The sequence below is a fragment of the Gymnoscopelus microlampas genome (genome assembly GCF_963454915.1).
Source record: "Gymnoscopelus microlampas genome assembly, chromosome: 16".
Taxonomy (NCBI): domain Eukaryota; kingdom Metazoa; phylum Chordata; class Actinopteri; order Myctophiformes; family Myctophidae; genus Gymnoscopelus; species Gymnoscopelus microlampas.
Genome location: NC_139953.1, coordinates 48,002,958 through 48,019,240, shown reverse-complemented (window position 1 = coordinate 48,019,240; position 16,283 = coordinate 48,002,958). Strand labels below are relative to the sequence as shown.

Genomic DNA, 16,283 nt, shown 5'->3' with positions numbered 1-16,283 from the left:
CGGTAAGGGAAAAAATGGTATCGGTTACATCTCTAATTGTAAGTTGTTAACCCCCCTGTTATGTTCACAGGACGCGTGACCTGTCCTCGTCAGAGAAGCAGGAGCACGTGAAGCTGCAGAAGCAGACGGAGAAGAAGAACGTGGAGCTGGACACTGTGAGGAGCCAGAAGGAGAAACTCCAAGAGGACATGACACTAGCCGAGGCAACTATCGATGAGCTGAAAGAACAGGTACGGACAGTTAGAGCGAATCACTATCATTTTGAAGAGGGGGTTGTCTTCCCCTGTATAGGATATGAACCACATGCTTAAAATGAAGATGATTTCATCTTTTTCTTTAAAAAAATGACTGCTAATGCTCTTTATCGTTAAGACCTGAGGCCGATTCTGCAAATGCCTTCTAAACCAGTAGTTTTTCCAAGATCTTTCAAAAATGTTAAAAAATGGCAGATAAAATCTAAAATGACACAGATCCTTTCCCGTTTTTAAGGGGTAACATGTTCTAGTTTACTATTTCACCATATCTAAACTACTTTAATAATACATTTTACACACTTTAATTATACAATGAACAATCAAACAGCTAAGTATGCAATACACATGAACTTAATTTTATTTAACCCCACTTAAGCCCTAAAATTCTCACTTACATGCCCAAAATTGGGACGGGACGTTGAATGAAAGTGGTTAAATATTGTATTTGCTGATGCTGATATTGTCAAAAAAATAGAATGTTTAAAAGAACAAAAGCACAGCAAAAGAAACACAATACAAAGTGATGAAAAATTGTAAGAGGCAAACCATTTGGGTCAAACAGGTTTCCTTTGCAGATATGAATGTCATTCTGTCAAATTTGCAGATATTAGTGAATGGGATTGGGTGAAGTGACATTTAAATGGATATGGATAATTGTACCTGACTTTCAGACCATGTGCCTCTTGTAATGATTGTGTGTGTGTGTCACAGGTGGATGCTGCGCTGGGGTCAGTGGAGATGGTGGAGACCCTGACGGAGAGGAACCTGGACCTGGAGGAGAAAGTCCGGGAGCTCAGAGAGACGGTCACTGACCTGGTCAGTGCACCTGTGTTCTTCACCCCGACTTGCATGCAATCAGTGTTTTGTTTCATAGCCCATTAAGACCTGAGGCCCATTTTACAAACGCCCTCTCAGTGGTTCTCAAACCTTTTCATGTCAAGGACCCCCAAATTGTTGTACAAGCTTGCAGCGTGGCACGAAGTGACACGTTGTGAGCTTGTAGATCTGCTATTTTCAAAAGATTTGTACCGGTATACATTTTGAAAACTTAAAATGGGACATTCTGCATAAGGAATACTTTTACTTTTGGTATTTTAAAGGAATAGTTTACCCCGAAAATAACTTTCCGTCGCATTCCTAAGCCAATAATTTGATGACCGGCAGCGGTTCCGTATGGAGACACAAAGGAGATTCTTTGTGTCTCCATACAGAACCGCTGCCAGTGAGTAATCGATAGAAAACGTCATTTTGGGCGTGAACTATCCCTTAAGTACATTTTGATGCCACTACTTTTTTAGTTTTACCCAAGTAAATTTTGAATACCAGACTTTAGCTTGTAACAGTTTTCCTACATTGTAGTATTGATAATTTTACTTAAGTAAAAAGATTTGAGTACTCCTTCCACCACTGCATTTGGCTTTGTTCTACGCCTTACAATGTATATACTACCACACATGACGGTCGGTCCCCTCTTCTGTCCTCCCAACAGGAGGCCATTAATGACATGAACGACGAGTTCCAGGAGAACGGCAGGGAGACTGAGATGGAGCTGAGAGAGCAGCTGGACATGAGCGGGGGGAAAGGTCCGCGAGGCCCACAAGAGAGTTGAGGCTGCCCAGGAGACCATGGCCGATTACCAGCAGACCATCAACAAGTACAGAGAGCTCACTGCCAGCCTGCAGGTGCATAGATCACTACACACATACACGTTGTACTACTATACTTACTTACCGCAACATTTTAGGATGGATTTTCGTTTTAAATGCATTTTTTCCCCCATGAGTTTTTTTTGCCGTTTGTAACCCTGAACCTAACTCTAAATCCTAATTCTGACCCCAACCTGAATCTTTTCCTAATTGTAACCTTGGCTCTAAAAGTCTTTGTTAACAAATTCTCTTGTGGTGTCCAGGAAAATGGCCTTCACAAGGTCAATTTCTACTATACTTATGGGGACACGTGGCCCTCAAGTATATTCATAAACACACACACACACACACACACACACACACACACACACACACACACACACACACACACACACACACACACACACACACACACACACACACACACACACACACACACACACACACACACACACACACACACACACAGGAATGAGAAGTGAGCTGCTATGATTATCAGTAGGTCGTCAGTAAATGCACATTGCTCACTGCTGTCTGTGTGTGCTTTTCCCTGTGCACCAGGAGACCAACAGAGAGCTGACCAACCAGCAGAATGCCAACGCTGAGCAGGTCCTGCTGCATCCTCCTGCAGAGATGTTTGATTTCAAGATAAAGTTTGCAGAGACCAAAGCTTATGCCAAGGTACGGCTGAGACGAATGTCAGAATGCTAGGAATCTGATTGGGAGTTGATGGGGATTTTAATTAATCCAATGACAATAAAATGTCTAAAGTGACACTTTGGTACCACTACCACAAAACTCAAGCCAAGCCATACTGGAAAGAAATGGATTGGAAAAGTTTGTATCCAGTTTAACTGAGCACTAGGCTTACGTGATCATAATTCTTGTTAATGGCATCAATGGACATTTAGTTTAAATGTTTTACATTAATAAAAGTTTAAGAAGAGTAATGAATAGTAACCGCTCATATCATAAAATTAGGATAATCATTTCTGGATCCTAAAATTATTACGATATTTATCAATTCCGATTCCTTCATTTTCATGGGTACCTGGCAGTTTGGATATGGTTCCTAACTTCTATACCCAACCTTGACTGTGTGTCTTCCAGGCCATCGAGATGGAACTGAGGAAGATGGAGGTGGGCCAGGCTAACCGCCAGGTGTCCCTCCTCACCGCCTTCATGCCTGAGTCCTTCCTCCGCCATGGAGGAGACCACGACTGTATTCTGGTGCTGCTGCTCATTCCAAGGCTCATCTGCAAGGTGTGTGTGATCTGCAAAAAAACGAAAAAAATAGTCTGACCAATGCCACATGGGTCGATCTTGATTTTGGAGAGTCCTAGACCACTAATGTTTGACCGATCTTTTGTAAAAAAAAAGTATTTTAATGTGTTTAACAACATAAGCGCTGTTCATACATTTTCAGAAATAGCCTATCTACAAGCTCACAATGTGTCGTGAGCTTGTAGATCGACTATTTTTGTTATTGTTTTGAAAACGTTTGTTAATGTTCACTTAAAATGACATGCCCAAATAGGTAGTAGGGATACTCTGTTGAAAGTGGTAAAACATTGGGACACATCGGCTGCATAATTACAATACTGATCGTCGACAAATAAGTAAAACAATGGCCATATATCAGCCAACCGATGTATCGCTCAGGCTCTGCTTACCACCTGTTCCCAACATGTCCGTGTGTCATTTCCCCTGCAGGCGGAGTTGATCAGCAAGCAGGCCCAGGAGAAGTTTGACCTGAACGGTGACCCCCTGCAGGGAACCGCGATGAGGGGATCCCGTGGAGAGCAGCTCAGCTTCGCCTCAGGATTGGTCTACTCCCTGGGCCTGCTGCAGGCCACTCTGCACAAATATGAACAGTGAGTGACTATCGCACATGAGAGACTAAATTGGGAATGTTGTCATTGGAGAATACCCACCATGCTAAAACGTTATAACAAGATTCCAAATAAATTAAAAGATTCTGGTAATGCTCCATGTTGCTATCCAGAACTGAACACCTTTATTCCCAATGTATTGAACATCTTCAATAAAAATTCAGTCCAATGAGAGACAACTTTTCTCGCTCGTATTTCGTTTATACGTTTTGTCCTCTGTTAACTACTTAAGCCCTACATACTTACCGTCATACCGTATGACGAATAGTGAAACTAGCAATTCTACAAGCTCACAACAATCTGCTATTTTTGCTGCAAGGGAAAGTGCAACATTGTATGTATCATATTGGTCCCTGAATCTGAACAAAGCAAACGCACTACTGGTTTGAAAACACACTTAATGCATTACTTTTGAGCGTCCTGTGTATCACAAAAACCTTAACGTTATCGGTCTCTCCACTCTCGCCACTTCTAACATTATCTGTCCTTCCATTGTCATGTCCTCCTCTCATCCAGGGCTATGAGTGGCTGCAGTGTGGAGGTGTTTAAGAGGATGGGCACGCTGTACTCTGAAATGAGCGTCCACGAGCGCTCTCTGGACTACTTCATCGACCTGCTGCACAAAGACCAGCTGGATGAGACCATTCAAGTGGAGCCACTCACCAAGGCCATCAAATACTACCAGGTAACAACAATACAGGACCTCTAGGCTGCCATCTAGCATTTAAAACATGCACACATTTGTGTGTGTGTGTGTGTGTGTGTGTGTGTGTGTGTGTGTGTGTGTCAGTGATTCTCAAACCTTTGAATTTCAAGGACCCGCCCCCCCCTAATTTTTATGTGCACTAGGGCACAGACCCCCATTTGGTGCAATTCATCTCTGGGGTCAATTCTTCATCTCTGGGAACCCCAATCCACCCTGTAAAATATGTTTTCAATAAAAAAAAAAGCTACTTTTTGATATAATCTTTCACTGATATATTTTTCACAATGACCATTCCACATACAGGTAAATGTTGTTTGACAACTTCTCTTAGAGTGTTTGCCCCTGACAACCGGGAATGTATTTCTTTATGTACTTTTACAGTTAATAACAGGATTCCCACGGTCATGAATTTCCTGGATATATTTTGAAATGAGAAAAACTGTCTGCCAGGCCTGGAAAATGTTTGGAATTCATCAAATGTTTTGGAAGATGTTTGGATATACATAGTTTTTGGCTATTGATTTTGTTCATAAAAAACATGTCTGACATTTCATGAAATATGTAACATGGTAAAATGCAGTGCTGCGTGAGAGCTGCCTATTATACAGAACATCACGTAACAAAAATAATAATACATCTACAAGCTAAGAACAAACGTTGTTAGCTTGTAGATCTGTTCTGTCGCGTGACGCCTTTGCTCGAGGTCTGTCTTGGGGCATTGATGGAGTAAGAGCCTCATTATTGCCACCATACGATTGATATAGGCCTGGAAATAGGGTGAAAAAGTTATGGAAAAGTTTTGAAAATGACCAGGTAAAAATGTGTGGGAACCCTGACCAGTGCTTTAAAATATTACTGTCTATCCCTGTGTTTCCCCTCCCTTTTTTTTACTTCCACTTACATGGTTGAAAAAAATCTGAAGGACAGACCTGGCGGAGAGAGGATCCTTACCGAGTATGCTCGGACAAAAAGCCTAACGGATACCAGAAGACGCGACATGGTGAAGATATTGGTTGCACACATGGCAAGTGAACATGGGTATGTTGTCATCTAAAAATTATGCACCCAATACACAATTTTGGTTGTAGTTGGTGCAGGCCAAAATCCTCCTTTTTGCAGAAGGCAGCGGCACAGCAATACTTTTGTTTGGATCTCATACGTGTGTGTGTGTGTGTGTGTGTGTGTGTGTGTGTGTGTGTGTGTGTGTGTGTGTGTGTGTGTGTGTGTGTGTGTGTGTGTGTGTGTGTGTACTGTAGGACGAGTCCTTCAAGGCGTGTTAAAGAGGACTATGCACAGGGCATCACTGCCTTATTCCCATACCTGGCCGATCCCCAGGGAAATTTGGGCTATGTAAGTACATAAAACACCAGTCTAACGCACATTTACACATGCTCATTAAAACCAAATGACACTTTCCCCCCCTCTTTTCTTCTTGTGTTTTAGGAACAGTATTACAGTCCAGTCGATGGGAGTGGGTTTCTGGCATGGCGAGTGAAATCACTTCAAAAAGAAGCATCAGAGGGACAAAAAAAGAGCTGAAATGTTCAGCCACTGACGGGTGTGTGATTTTGATTGTAGCTAGAATTTAAGGCTGAAGTCACATGTTCACACACACACACACACACACACACACACACACACACACACACACACACACACACACACACACACACACACACGGGAAGAACCAGTGCAACATGTCATGTTTCCCCCAGTCCACTGTCTAGCAACTGTGAAGATGGATCCTTATAGTAAATGCATATCACTGGAAAGTATTGCAGCAGTATATGTGGTTTCTACACTGTTACAGGTGGTCCAAATGCTGGCGACAGAGCTCCCGTCTGTGAGGAAAACCAGCTAACCACAGAAACCCAGTGTCGTGAGGCCATTGTATATGTGGCTGTATGTATGTATGTATGTATGTATGTGGCTCTTCAACTGCCTTGCATTAACCCACTAAGACCTGAGGAAGCGTCTGTGTCACTTTTTCATTTGAGCTAAAAAGCATTATTTTACACTTTGACTATTCAAAAATAGCAGATATATATCCCCTCCCCTCCTCTCCTCTCCCCTTCTCTCCTTCTCTCCATATCTACAAGCTCACTGTGAGTTTAATGTTTGGAAAATAGCAGATCTACAAGCTCACTGTAAACTTGTTGCCTTATTTTAAATAGCCGATCGACAAGCTCACTCGTCAGCTTGTAGATAACTTGTGAGCTTGTAGATCTGCTATTGTCACTATATTTATATAGTGACAAATATATATTTGTGTCTAAAATACAGTATTCTTGCTTGACATTTTCAGCTGTGGCGTGGCTGTACACCGGATCTGATATCTTGGCCAACACAGCTGTGGACTGAGGGGACCGTCCCAGACTGCACTACTGCAAGGTTTGTTTAACATAACATGACACATGTGCAAATCAAAACCTTTTAGATCTAACTATCTAATGTTAGCATATGGACATTTTCTTGTGGTCAGTCCATTGTCCGTTTTTAAGGAGGCATTGCCAATATATATACTCTGTAGCTTAACTCTTTGACTGCCATATGAACAGTGTAATAGTGTGCCACTGCTGCCAGCAAAAACAGTGATTTTTACTGTATCAGTTTGCATAGAAAAATACTGTACTTGTACTTCTATCCACTACAGCTCAGAGGCAAATATTGTACTTTTAATCCACTACAATTGTTAGAAAACTTGAGTTACTTTGTAGATTTTGGTTATTGTTTAAAAAAACATAGGGTACATTAACCACTTCAGCCCCATTTAAACTTTGGCTATTTGAAAATGGCAGATCTACAAGCTCACAATGCAACATGTTGTGAGCTTGTAGGCTTACAAGCTCACTTGTCAGCTTGTTGGACACTTGTCAGCTTGTAGATCTGCTATTGTCTATTGATATGCATGTACTTTCATAGCTTTGTGTCTAAAATATTGTATTTCTTTTTTTTACAGCTCCTGCTGCGGACCCAGGTGACAGACACACCATCCCAGGCCTACTGCAAGGTGTGTAACTATCTAATGTTGGCTTATTGACATTGTCTTGGGGTCAAATACTAGGTTGTGGGGGTTTGTGGTTTAATGCATAGGCTAAAAAATGGAAGCTCTTTGACATTACAATAGTTTGAGAACCACTGGTATTCAGGTGACAAGTATATGTTGCTTACATTTTCTATAGTTGTCAGCTAATAATAATAATAATAATACATTTTATTTGCACTTTACATTCTCACGGATGTCAGAGTGCTACAGATTAAAAACAGAGCATAAAAACAGCATAGGCAACAAAACAATTACAATAGACCCAACCAGGCTAAACTAAAGGGCCAACTTTTAGAAATTATAACTCAATACAAAAAACAAACAAAGTCCATGAAAAATTAGAAAAATGCTTTTTTTAAAAGGTAGGTTTTTAGTCAATTTTTAAAAGCATCAGTGGACTTTGGCGCTCTCAGGTGGTCTGGGAGGGCATTCCACAGACATGGGGCTGTGTGGCAGAAGGCCCGGTCGCCCATGGTGCGGAGGTTGGTGTCAGGCACGACAAGAAGGTTGGTGTTGTTGGAGCGGAGGCTTCGGGTGGCAGGTTTTGGGGTGAGGAGTTCTTTGAGGTAGGGGGGGGGGGGGGGGGGGGCGTTGCCGTAAATGCACTGATGGGTGAGAAGGGAAATCTTGTATTCGGTCCTGAAGGAGATGGGGAGCCAGTGAAGTGAGCGGAGGGTGGGTGTGATATGGTCATATTTTCGCACTCTCATCAGGACCCTATCAGCGCTTTTTTGGATGTATTGGAGCCTTTGGAGGCTCTTGTTAGGGATCCCGATGAGTAGTGCATTGCAGTAATCCAGCCTGGAGGAGATAAAGGCGTGGACGAGTCAGCTGACTGAAAGGTGATAATAGGGGGGTGATTAGAGGTGTGGTTATCCATATGTGGCCAATATTTCAGCACAATATGACAGTTTTCAAGATGGATCTTGGCACTGTTTCTTTGCTATTGTCCAGTTTATAGAAAGCTATATGCTGATAGCCATCATTGCTTTGTGTTTGTTTAGTAACAGGGAACAGCCTGTCTCTGCAGGTCCTTTTTAAACAGAAAATTAAGGGTGTGTTGGCAATTTCATCCAACCATAATCAACAACTTGATTGTATAGGATGTGTCCTGTATGAGTTCTCTCTCCTGATTGGATGAAATTGGTCTCTCAAAATCACAATTTAGTTTTAAAGGCAGTTACTGTATTCACCCAGAAGCAGTATAATAGCAGTCGCACCCCTACTTAAGTAAGACTGTGTTTGCATACTGGTACAGTGGTGTAGTTAACTGGTATAGTTGCTGTGTTTTCACGTCGTGGATGCAATGTATTATTTAGTATATTCGTTTCCATTTGAAAGTATGCTTTAATAAGTACCTGGCATACAAACATGCTTACTTCTGTGTGCCTACGTGTCTTTGGGTCATTCCAGGGCCAGTGTTTAAAGGAGGAGTTCACCCAAAAAAGTACTTATTTTCTATCAATTGCACACCCTATGAAGCCTTGAATCCATGGATTATTTTTTGTTTTTGTCGCATTCCTAAGCCAATAATTTGATTCCCGTCTCCTACCAGCTAATGTATCCGGTAGGAGACACAAAGTAGATTATTTGTGTCTCCTACCGGAAATACACACGGTCATCAAATTATTGTCTTAGGAATGCCACAAAAACAAAAATAAATCCATGAAATCAAGGCATAAATCACAGTATTATTCATATTGTAGCATTGTTTTGTCTTTTTTCATAACTATTGATTGTGAAGCATTTGTTTGAAAAGAACACTAACACTTGTTTCCCTGTTTTTCAGAAGCCGTCCAGCACTGACATGTTTTTTTGCCTTTAACCTTTTTCTACTTTTCAGGAATGTTCTTTGTGAATAATTGTCATATTTCTAAGATAATTGCATTCCATTTATGTTGTGGCTCGTGAACCGGTAGTACCCAATTTCTATAACACAATATTGGCCATCCCTGAATTTAATAACAAACTCACACATGAAATAATCAATTCTAACAAATGCATAACAAACTATTTTGGATTTTATACTGCCTTTTCATTACCCACTACCTTATATGTACATGTGCATGTTGTAAATGTTTAACTCACCATTTGTTTTTAGGGCTGTAAGACTGTAACACTTATTAGGACTAAATTATTTTTTAATTCATTTTGACAAAAAATGTAATTTTATTCAAACAGCCAATATACACTTATTAAAATAGGACTTAATTTCCTAATTAAACTAATAAATGTAATCCCAAAATAATTATGGAAAATGTTACACATTGATTCATTGATAAATACAAAATTAGATATCTACAAAATACACACAGATAATTAACTTAATCAATATAGTTGCAGACCTACAATTTGTACCTATTTTTTCAGAATGTTACATGTTGTTTAATAATATATTAATATATTTACCAGGAGCTTGCTTGATCCCCTTTTTTAACAAATGGGTCGGTGCAAGAATTTTTTTCCCCGTGCACTCCTAAATTGGCTGAAATAGGAGGCGGGTTTTTTGCTTCACCCTGGAAAATATTGAATTTACTTAAAAGTTAGAATATCATTTTGGATAATAACAGTAATAGTAGTAATAATAATCATTATAGCATCAACAATATATCTGTCAATAATAAACTGTTTACAGGCATTGTAATAGTTACCATACTATATAATTGTATAATTATCAATAATAACTATAATTAACCTATATATAGAATCATAAAATATAACCATACTATTATTACATATATAATCATAATAACAACAACTATAATAACAATAATTGATAGGACATTATACCAAATATATTGATGGTGTTGCTTACAGTAAAGGTACCAATAATACAATTGTGTTAATAAATACTTTAAACTATATCTGCTCTGCTTTGTCTCTACTTATTATTCTTTTTACCATGTGGTTGAAAAGTGAATCTATATGTTTGGTAATGTATTTAGTCGCATGTATTTAACATTTACAATGAATACAGATGTGTGTTTTTTTTTTTTGGAATTACTATTCATAATCAGAAGGGTTCTTCACTACTAAAGCTGAACAAAAAGTGAAACTTTGGAATGTAACATCTCTTAATACCTAAGCCCATACACATATGAACATAATACACAAACGTTTTTTGTTGCAATAATTTTTGCCTTCTACAATCTGGTGTTTTAATTTATTTGACCAACTTATCCACTTAACGGTTTGATCCATGCAAGAGTCAAAGCTTGTAATTGAAAGTGTTGTCAGACTATAATCTCTGCCTGCTGGACAAAATGGACTTCAATCCCTCTACTGTGTGTAAAACTGTGAAGCAATCTACATGGACATTAGAGCTTAACCAAAACTCCTGCCTGGTGATGACAAGTCTGTCACAATGTAGGCTAAACAATAGTTTTTCATTGTGGTATTGACGCCATTCAGTAACATTGATGTGCCTGATATGCTGGGGAGTATCTATTTTACAATATACAAAATGGTATGGCTTCAACCCAGCTACTAGCCAGGTCGACATGTATCGTAATGGTTCCACATGTATTATATGGTGAGACATTGCCAAGTACATTACAAGGTATTTAATATCTATTATCAGGCTGGGGGAAAATAGGTGCTGAATCTTATACTCACAAAACATGACATCATAATATAAGGAAAACGTGAAATGTCTTCTGAGTATTTACAACTTGTTTGCAAATAGCAGATATGCCATTTACTCTATATACACAGGGTATTGTCTCCTCTCAATATCTCAGATCAGAACAATAAGGTAAAAAAAAAGGCAAGTTTGCTTTAACAATAATTTATTTTGAGATCTTCAACACCACTGGAGACTGGACTGTGAACTATGTGACGATGGATTCCTTGGACCCCCATGGCCGCAACCCAGAACTCTGCGTCGGCGCAACCACACTTTGCAATTGCCCTGAATTGTGAAAATTCTAGTTCAGTCTTATGCTAGATGTGCTCCTGTTTCTGCTCAACATTGTAACAGGGCCTTTTATTTATATGGTATATATTTTACCACGAATGTTCGTATTTTACCACGAATGTTCCATTTTCGTATGAAAATCTTGTACATATTGTGTGTCTTGTGACGATTGGGTCCAATATTTAGTTCAGTAACCATGGAGCTAAGGAATGGTTCAGAAGCTGTGTTCACGTTCACAAAATGAATATTGGAATTGGTCTATTTGTTCTATTTGATGCCTCTTTGTTATGCATCTTTTGGGAGGCCAAATACAGGCTTATATTTTTGTAACTGTCATTATTCGACTGTTCTCTTGGGATAAAAAAAACTAAAACAAAACAAAACAATTAAACGTCAACGGTATAGTTTGAATTAACGGCTTGCTCCTCCGGACGCGAAACGTAACGTCTGGGGGGTGACAGATACATTTTTTACACCCACCCTTTGTTATTGTGGTCCAAGTGAAGACGATGATTACTTTTAATTGAAAGTCATGTGTAATAATTAAAAGTAACTTCCCCTACACTGTCTATGAATTGACCTTCCTTCTCTCCGTGTCTTCCGGGTTGCAGTTGGAGGTTCTTCACCTGCTGTCTCCAGAACAGAAGGCTGAGCTGCTACTGAGGCCTGAGGTTGCAGGCCTGGACAACGGGACCCTCAGCCTGATCTTCCACAGCTTGATGACCGGTGGTCCTGGGCCCACCCCCACCTCCACCCCCGGATACACATACACCTCACATAGCCCCTACTCACCACCACCACCACCACCACAGAATAGCTTCAGAGAGGTTGCATAGCTTTAAATATTATACATTTCTTTCATCCAATTAAACTTTTACCAGATTGTTGATGGTAATCTTCATAACCTTAAACAATATTATTTTGTTCTTTTTGAAACACTTGCAGGTGGTGAATGGGTTGATGGGAGCTTTCAGACCTGTTGGGAGCCTCGTCAGTGAGTTTGTGTCTCTCACACGTGAGGTACATACAGCGTACATACATATACTATATGCATATATGAGAAGCCAATTACTTGTTTTTATATGACTAGTTTATTATGGTTATGCATATTACATCTGCTAACCTGACATGACCCTGACATTCCTATCTATCTGTTGCTCTCCAGAGAAATGTATCCGAGATCGGAAGCATGACTCTGACCCAGACCCTGCTGAACTGGACCCTAGCTGAGCTGGCTGGCATGTACACGCCACATAATACGTCCATAGCCCAACCAATGGAAGAGTTTGATGTGACAAATGTGGAGGATTGGTGGAGGATTGGTTCAACCATGTTGTACCGCCACTATTACAGAGATTCTTACCCCATGGGCAACTCCCTGACCAAATCAAGTATGCCTTCCACCAAGTGTTGTAAGTACAATTCATATTCTTTCATACAGTGAGTAGATGCATGTACAGTCCAGCGTCCATGTCTTTCCAATTATGTTGTGCAGGCTAGTCTTGACCAAAGTCACAGATTTTCCTGGATGAGCCGAACTAGTTTAATTAAGAGTGCCAGTGGTGTTAGTGGACTTCTGTTTCCTTTCACATTCAACACAACACAACACAAAATAATGGAAATCAACAAAAGGGCAACGTTTATTTATGGATTAACTCAAAACGTTTCTTTGAATATTACATGCGAGATAGCAAATATTGAGTGAGTAATAACTGGAATTGTTGATTGTAACCTTAAACAAGTGACCTAAGCAAGGCAGGACACAAAGATTACAAAAGGAAAGACAAACACAAGCCCTTTACTAAGATGTGAACACAGGGTAGGTGGCTGAACAAAGTTAAAATTATTAAAGGGAACTTAAATACAAACCGACACAAGTAATTTGTCACTTTGTGATAGTGAACCTAACAAGACAAAGGTCAACAATGTCCTGCTTTTGGAGTGATAACAAAGGTCAGCCTCTGGGCACCCTCTGGTGGCCATCCAGAAATATTGCAGGTTATGTCCTTTGTAAGTCCCTTGTTTCGTCCACTGTCCATTATCTATGAATATGATGCTGATTATTGTGCTTGCTTGTTGAACAGCTATTTGGACATGGGCAATGACACCACTGAGGTCCAGGACACTTGCAGCATCACCCTTGAAGAAAGATCATGTGGCGTGAGAAGGCTTTATTAATTGTTTCTGAATTTCTTTAATTTAAATGTATTACACAAAGGATTCCAAATTCTATTCTAGATGTCGTCGGATAGGAAAGTCATGCCTGTACATCCATTATCCTTCTCCCCATCTCTTCTACCAGCTTACCAACGCAGTGGAAAATGTGGCCCGTTTCATGCACTGTGCTGCCCGTAGCAACCTCACTATGTCAGAGTCGATGATACCCAGGAGAACCTGGAGGACCCAGACTTCATCAGGATGTGGTTCCAGATCAAACTGCTGCCTCTGCTGCCTACAGTTCCCATAAGCCTCCTCGACTGCCTCAGCTTTAAGAACTTCACCTGTCCTGTTTACCAAGCCCTGTGAGTTGTCCCGTTTATAAAGGGAATGCTATCTTCTCTAGAACATAACTGTTTCCCAAACATTTTCAGCTTGAGACCTGAAAGATACATTTGGTGACTTCCTGGGACCTAAACTTTTAAGAAAAATCATTATGAATTATAAAGTATGCATATTTAAAAAATGTATTTCTTAAAATCTTCTGAAAATCTTTTGTATTCCTTTTCCTTTTCTTTAATTTCTGAAAATCTGTTGATTTAAAAAACTTTACCTTACTTTAATTCATAAAACCTGGTCTGTGACCCAAAAATGGGTCAAGAGTAAGACCCTACGTTTGGAAAACACTTATAGTCGAAATACACAAAATAGTCCCGGAATAATGATACATTTCTTTGCATTGCTGGGTCCAGAGTAAAAGACCTGAGTCATCATATGCGTCTCATGGATCCTGATCACAACCACAGCCCAGTGATGTACGAACACTTCATCCATTCCTTCTTGCTACATCACAACACGTCCGGTAAGTGAACCAAGTAGCCATAGCTAGAGACAAGCTCAGAGGACCATTTGTCTGCAGATGTACAGGAATTTCTGTTGCTTTCAGGGTACATTTTTGAGTAAAACATTACTCTATTCTAATACTATACTATTATAGCCTACACTGACTTGTGTATTTATCTTCAGATCCTCAGTGTGTCTCCTCATCCAGCCATAGTGCAGAATGGCTGGAGGAGAACTTTGGATTCTTCTCCATGTTCGCCCCCATCACAGACTTCTATGACCTCAACCGTGACTTCTCTGGAGTGAGTGTGGATAATCTGAAAAATTTTACTGAAAACATTAATTTGATTGTTTGTACTTGACACTACAATTTCAGTAACTTAATAACCTTTCAACCTGGCGTATATTTTGGGCATGTCATCACAGGATTGCAAGATTTTCAAAAACGTAATAGCTGATTTGCGAGTGTGACATTATAATTCGATTACGTATAAAATAGGGCTTCAGTGGTTAAATCTCATATCCTGCCCTCTCCCATAATGTCCTGTCTGTCTGTCTCTTGTCTTAAACGTGTCCAGATTCTACACCTCCTGACTCCGAAGCAGACTGCAGAGATGCTGCTGGTGCCTACTCCTCCAGAGAAAGACGTCATCATCCATGCAGTGTTTGACCATCTGACACAGTCTCAAGGAGACTTTCCTGAGTTCCTGCACCACCTGGTTCTGCTCGCTAGAGAGGTAACCTCATCTGTAGAGCGTCTTATGACAGCTTAAAAAACGTACAGCAAAATATAATAGTACTTATAATAATTATTATTATTATTATAATGCATGGACTTTTATCCACCCTGTGATGTCTACCAAGTCATGTGAGTGTGTTGTGATGATGTTAAATGGCTTACATTTTAAAGGGGCTACACCATGAATGTAAAAAAAAAAATATTATATATAAATATTGCCCGCCAACAACCCCGTGGTCAACAATTTGTATTTTCTTGTGCGCCTGGCGTATTTCATCCAATTAAATGATAACTTCATGAAGACATTTGGAAAGTCTGTTTCCAATGTATTTTGCATTGTATTCTTGCATGTGAGGCTGTTGTCCTTTTACCATAATATCTAATATTGTCTGACCACATTACCACCAAGATAAAAGTCTTGTAAATGTATTGCATGAATGAACAGGTATCGCAAATAAAGTGATTCCAGTTGCATTTCTGATCTGGTGTCCCGTCTAATATGTCTCTATCCACAACGTCAGGCCTATGTCAGTGAGTCGTTCATCCCAGAAGAGAAAGTCCAGGAGCTGGGGCCTGCGTCACGCAACGCCACTACTGATGACATCAGCATGTGGAACATCACACAGATTGACACACTGTGTTCTTTAATGGACTCTTCAGATGGGGAGTGGGATTCAGCTCTGGTAAGTATACAAATGATCTTTCATTGATTGATGGTGTTATTGACAAAAATGCATGGGGCAGCAGTGGCTCAGGAGGTAGAGCGTCTGTCTGTTTGTCTGTCTGTCTGTCTGGCTGGCTGGCAGGCAGTGTAATCAGTGTAGAAGTGAGAAAACATAATGCGTTGTGGTTATATTTACACGTTTTTGCATGTGTGTTCGTAAATGTGTGCAGTACATGTATATGGCACTAACACATTTTTTGTCACCATCAAGGCCAAGGCCATCATTTCCAAGTATCTGACTAAGGCGGGCAACAGTCTTGGCAGTGCAGAGCTCAGTTGTGTCAAGGGACCCAACCTGTGTTCCCTGGATACCACTGTCCTACAGACCATCTCAGAGGACACCCTCAGGTGAGGGGTGTT

The 16,283-nt window shown here is 40.2% G+C and overlaps 2 protein-coding genes and 2 long non-coding RNA genes across 4 annotated transcripts; all 4 read left to right on the top strand.

The window, feature by feature from the left end:
- Positions 1–1,834: 1,834 nt before the first annotated feature.
- LOC311063057 (dynactin subunit 1-like) lies at positions 1,835–4,844 on the top strand (the record flags this gene model as incomplete). Its single annotated transcript, XM_084082269.1, has 5 exons — positions 1,835–1,936; positions 2,462–2,581; positions 3,011–3,163; positions 3,614–3,679; positions 4,830–4,844. The coding sequence occupies exons 1-5, from the start codon at positions 1,880–1,882 to the stop codon at positions 4,842–4,844; spliced, it is 411 nt and encodes a 136-aa protein (XP_083938395.1). The 5' UTR covers positions 1,835–1,879.
- A 645-nt stretch (positions 4,845–5,489) lies between these two features.
- Positions 5,490–7,508, top strand: LOC311063294. The gene is made up of 6 exons (XR_014602568.1): positions 5,490–5,536; positions 5,755–5,848; positions 5,942–6,056; positions 6,309–6,408; positions 6,804–6,889; positions 7,458–7,508. It is a non-coding gene; the product is annotated as an uncharacterized lncRNA (long non-coding RNA).
- A 5,304-nt stretch (positions 7,509–12,812) lies between these two features.
- Positions 12,813–13,840, top strand: LOC311063296. Its single transcript, XR_014602570.1, has 3 exons — positions 12,813–12,872; positions 13,545–13,620; positions 13,763–13,840. It is a non-coding gene; the product is annotated as an uncharacterized lncRNA (long non-coding RNA).
- A 34-nt stretch (positions 13,841–13,874) lies between these two features.
- On the top strand, positions 13,875–16,275 carry LOC311063056 (uncharacterized protein; the record flags this gene model as incomplete). The annotated part of the gene is made up of 5 exons (XM_084082268.1): positions 13,875–13,982; positions 14,370–14,479; positions 14,644–14,762; positions 15,066–15,197; positions 16,135–16,275. Exons 1-5 carry the CDS (start codon positions 13,879–13,881, stop codon positions 16,273–16,275), a joined length of 606 nt encoding a protein of 201 aa, XP_083938394.1. The 5' UTR covers positions 13,875–13,878.
- Positions 16,276–16,283: the final 8 nt, after the last annotated feature.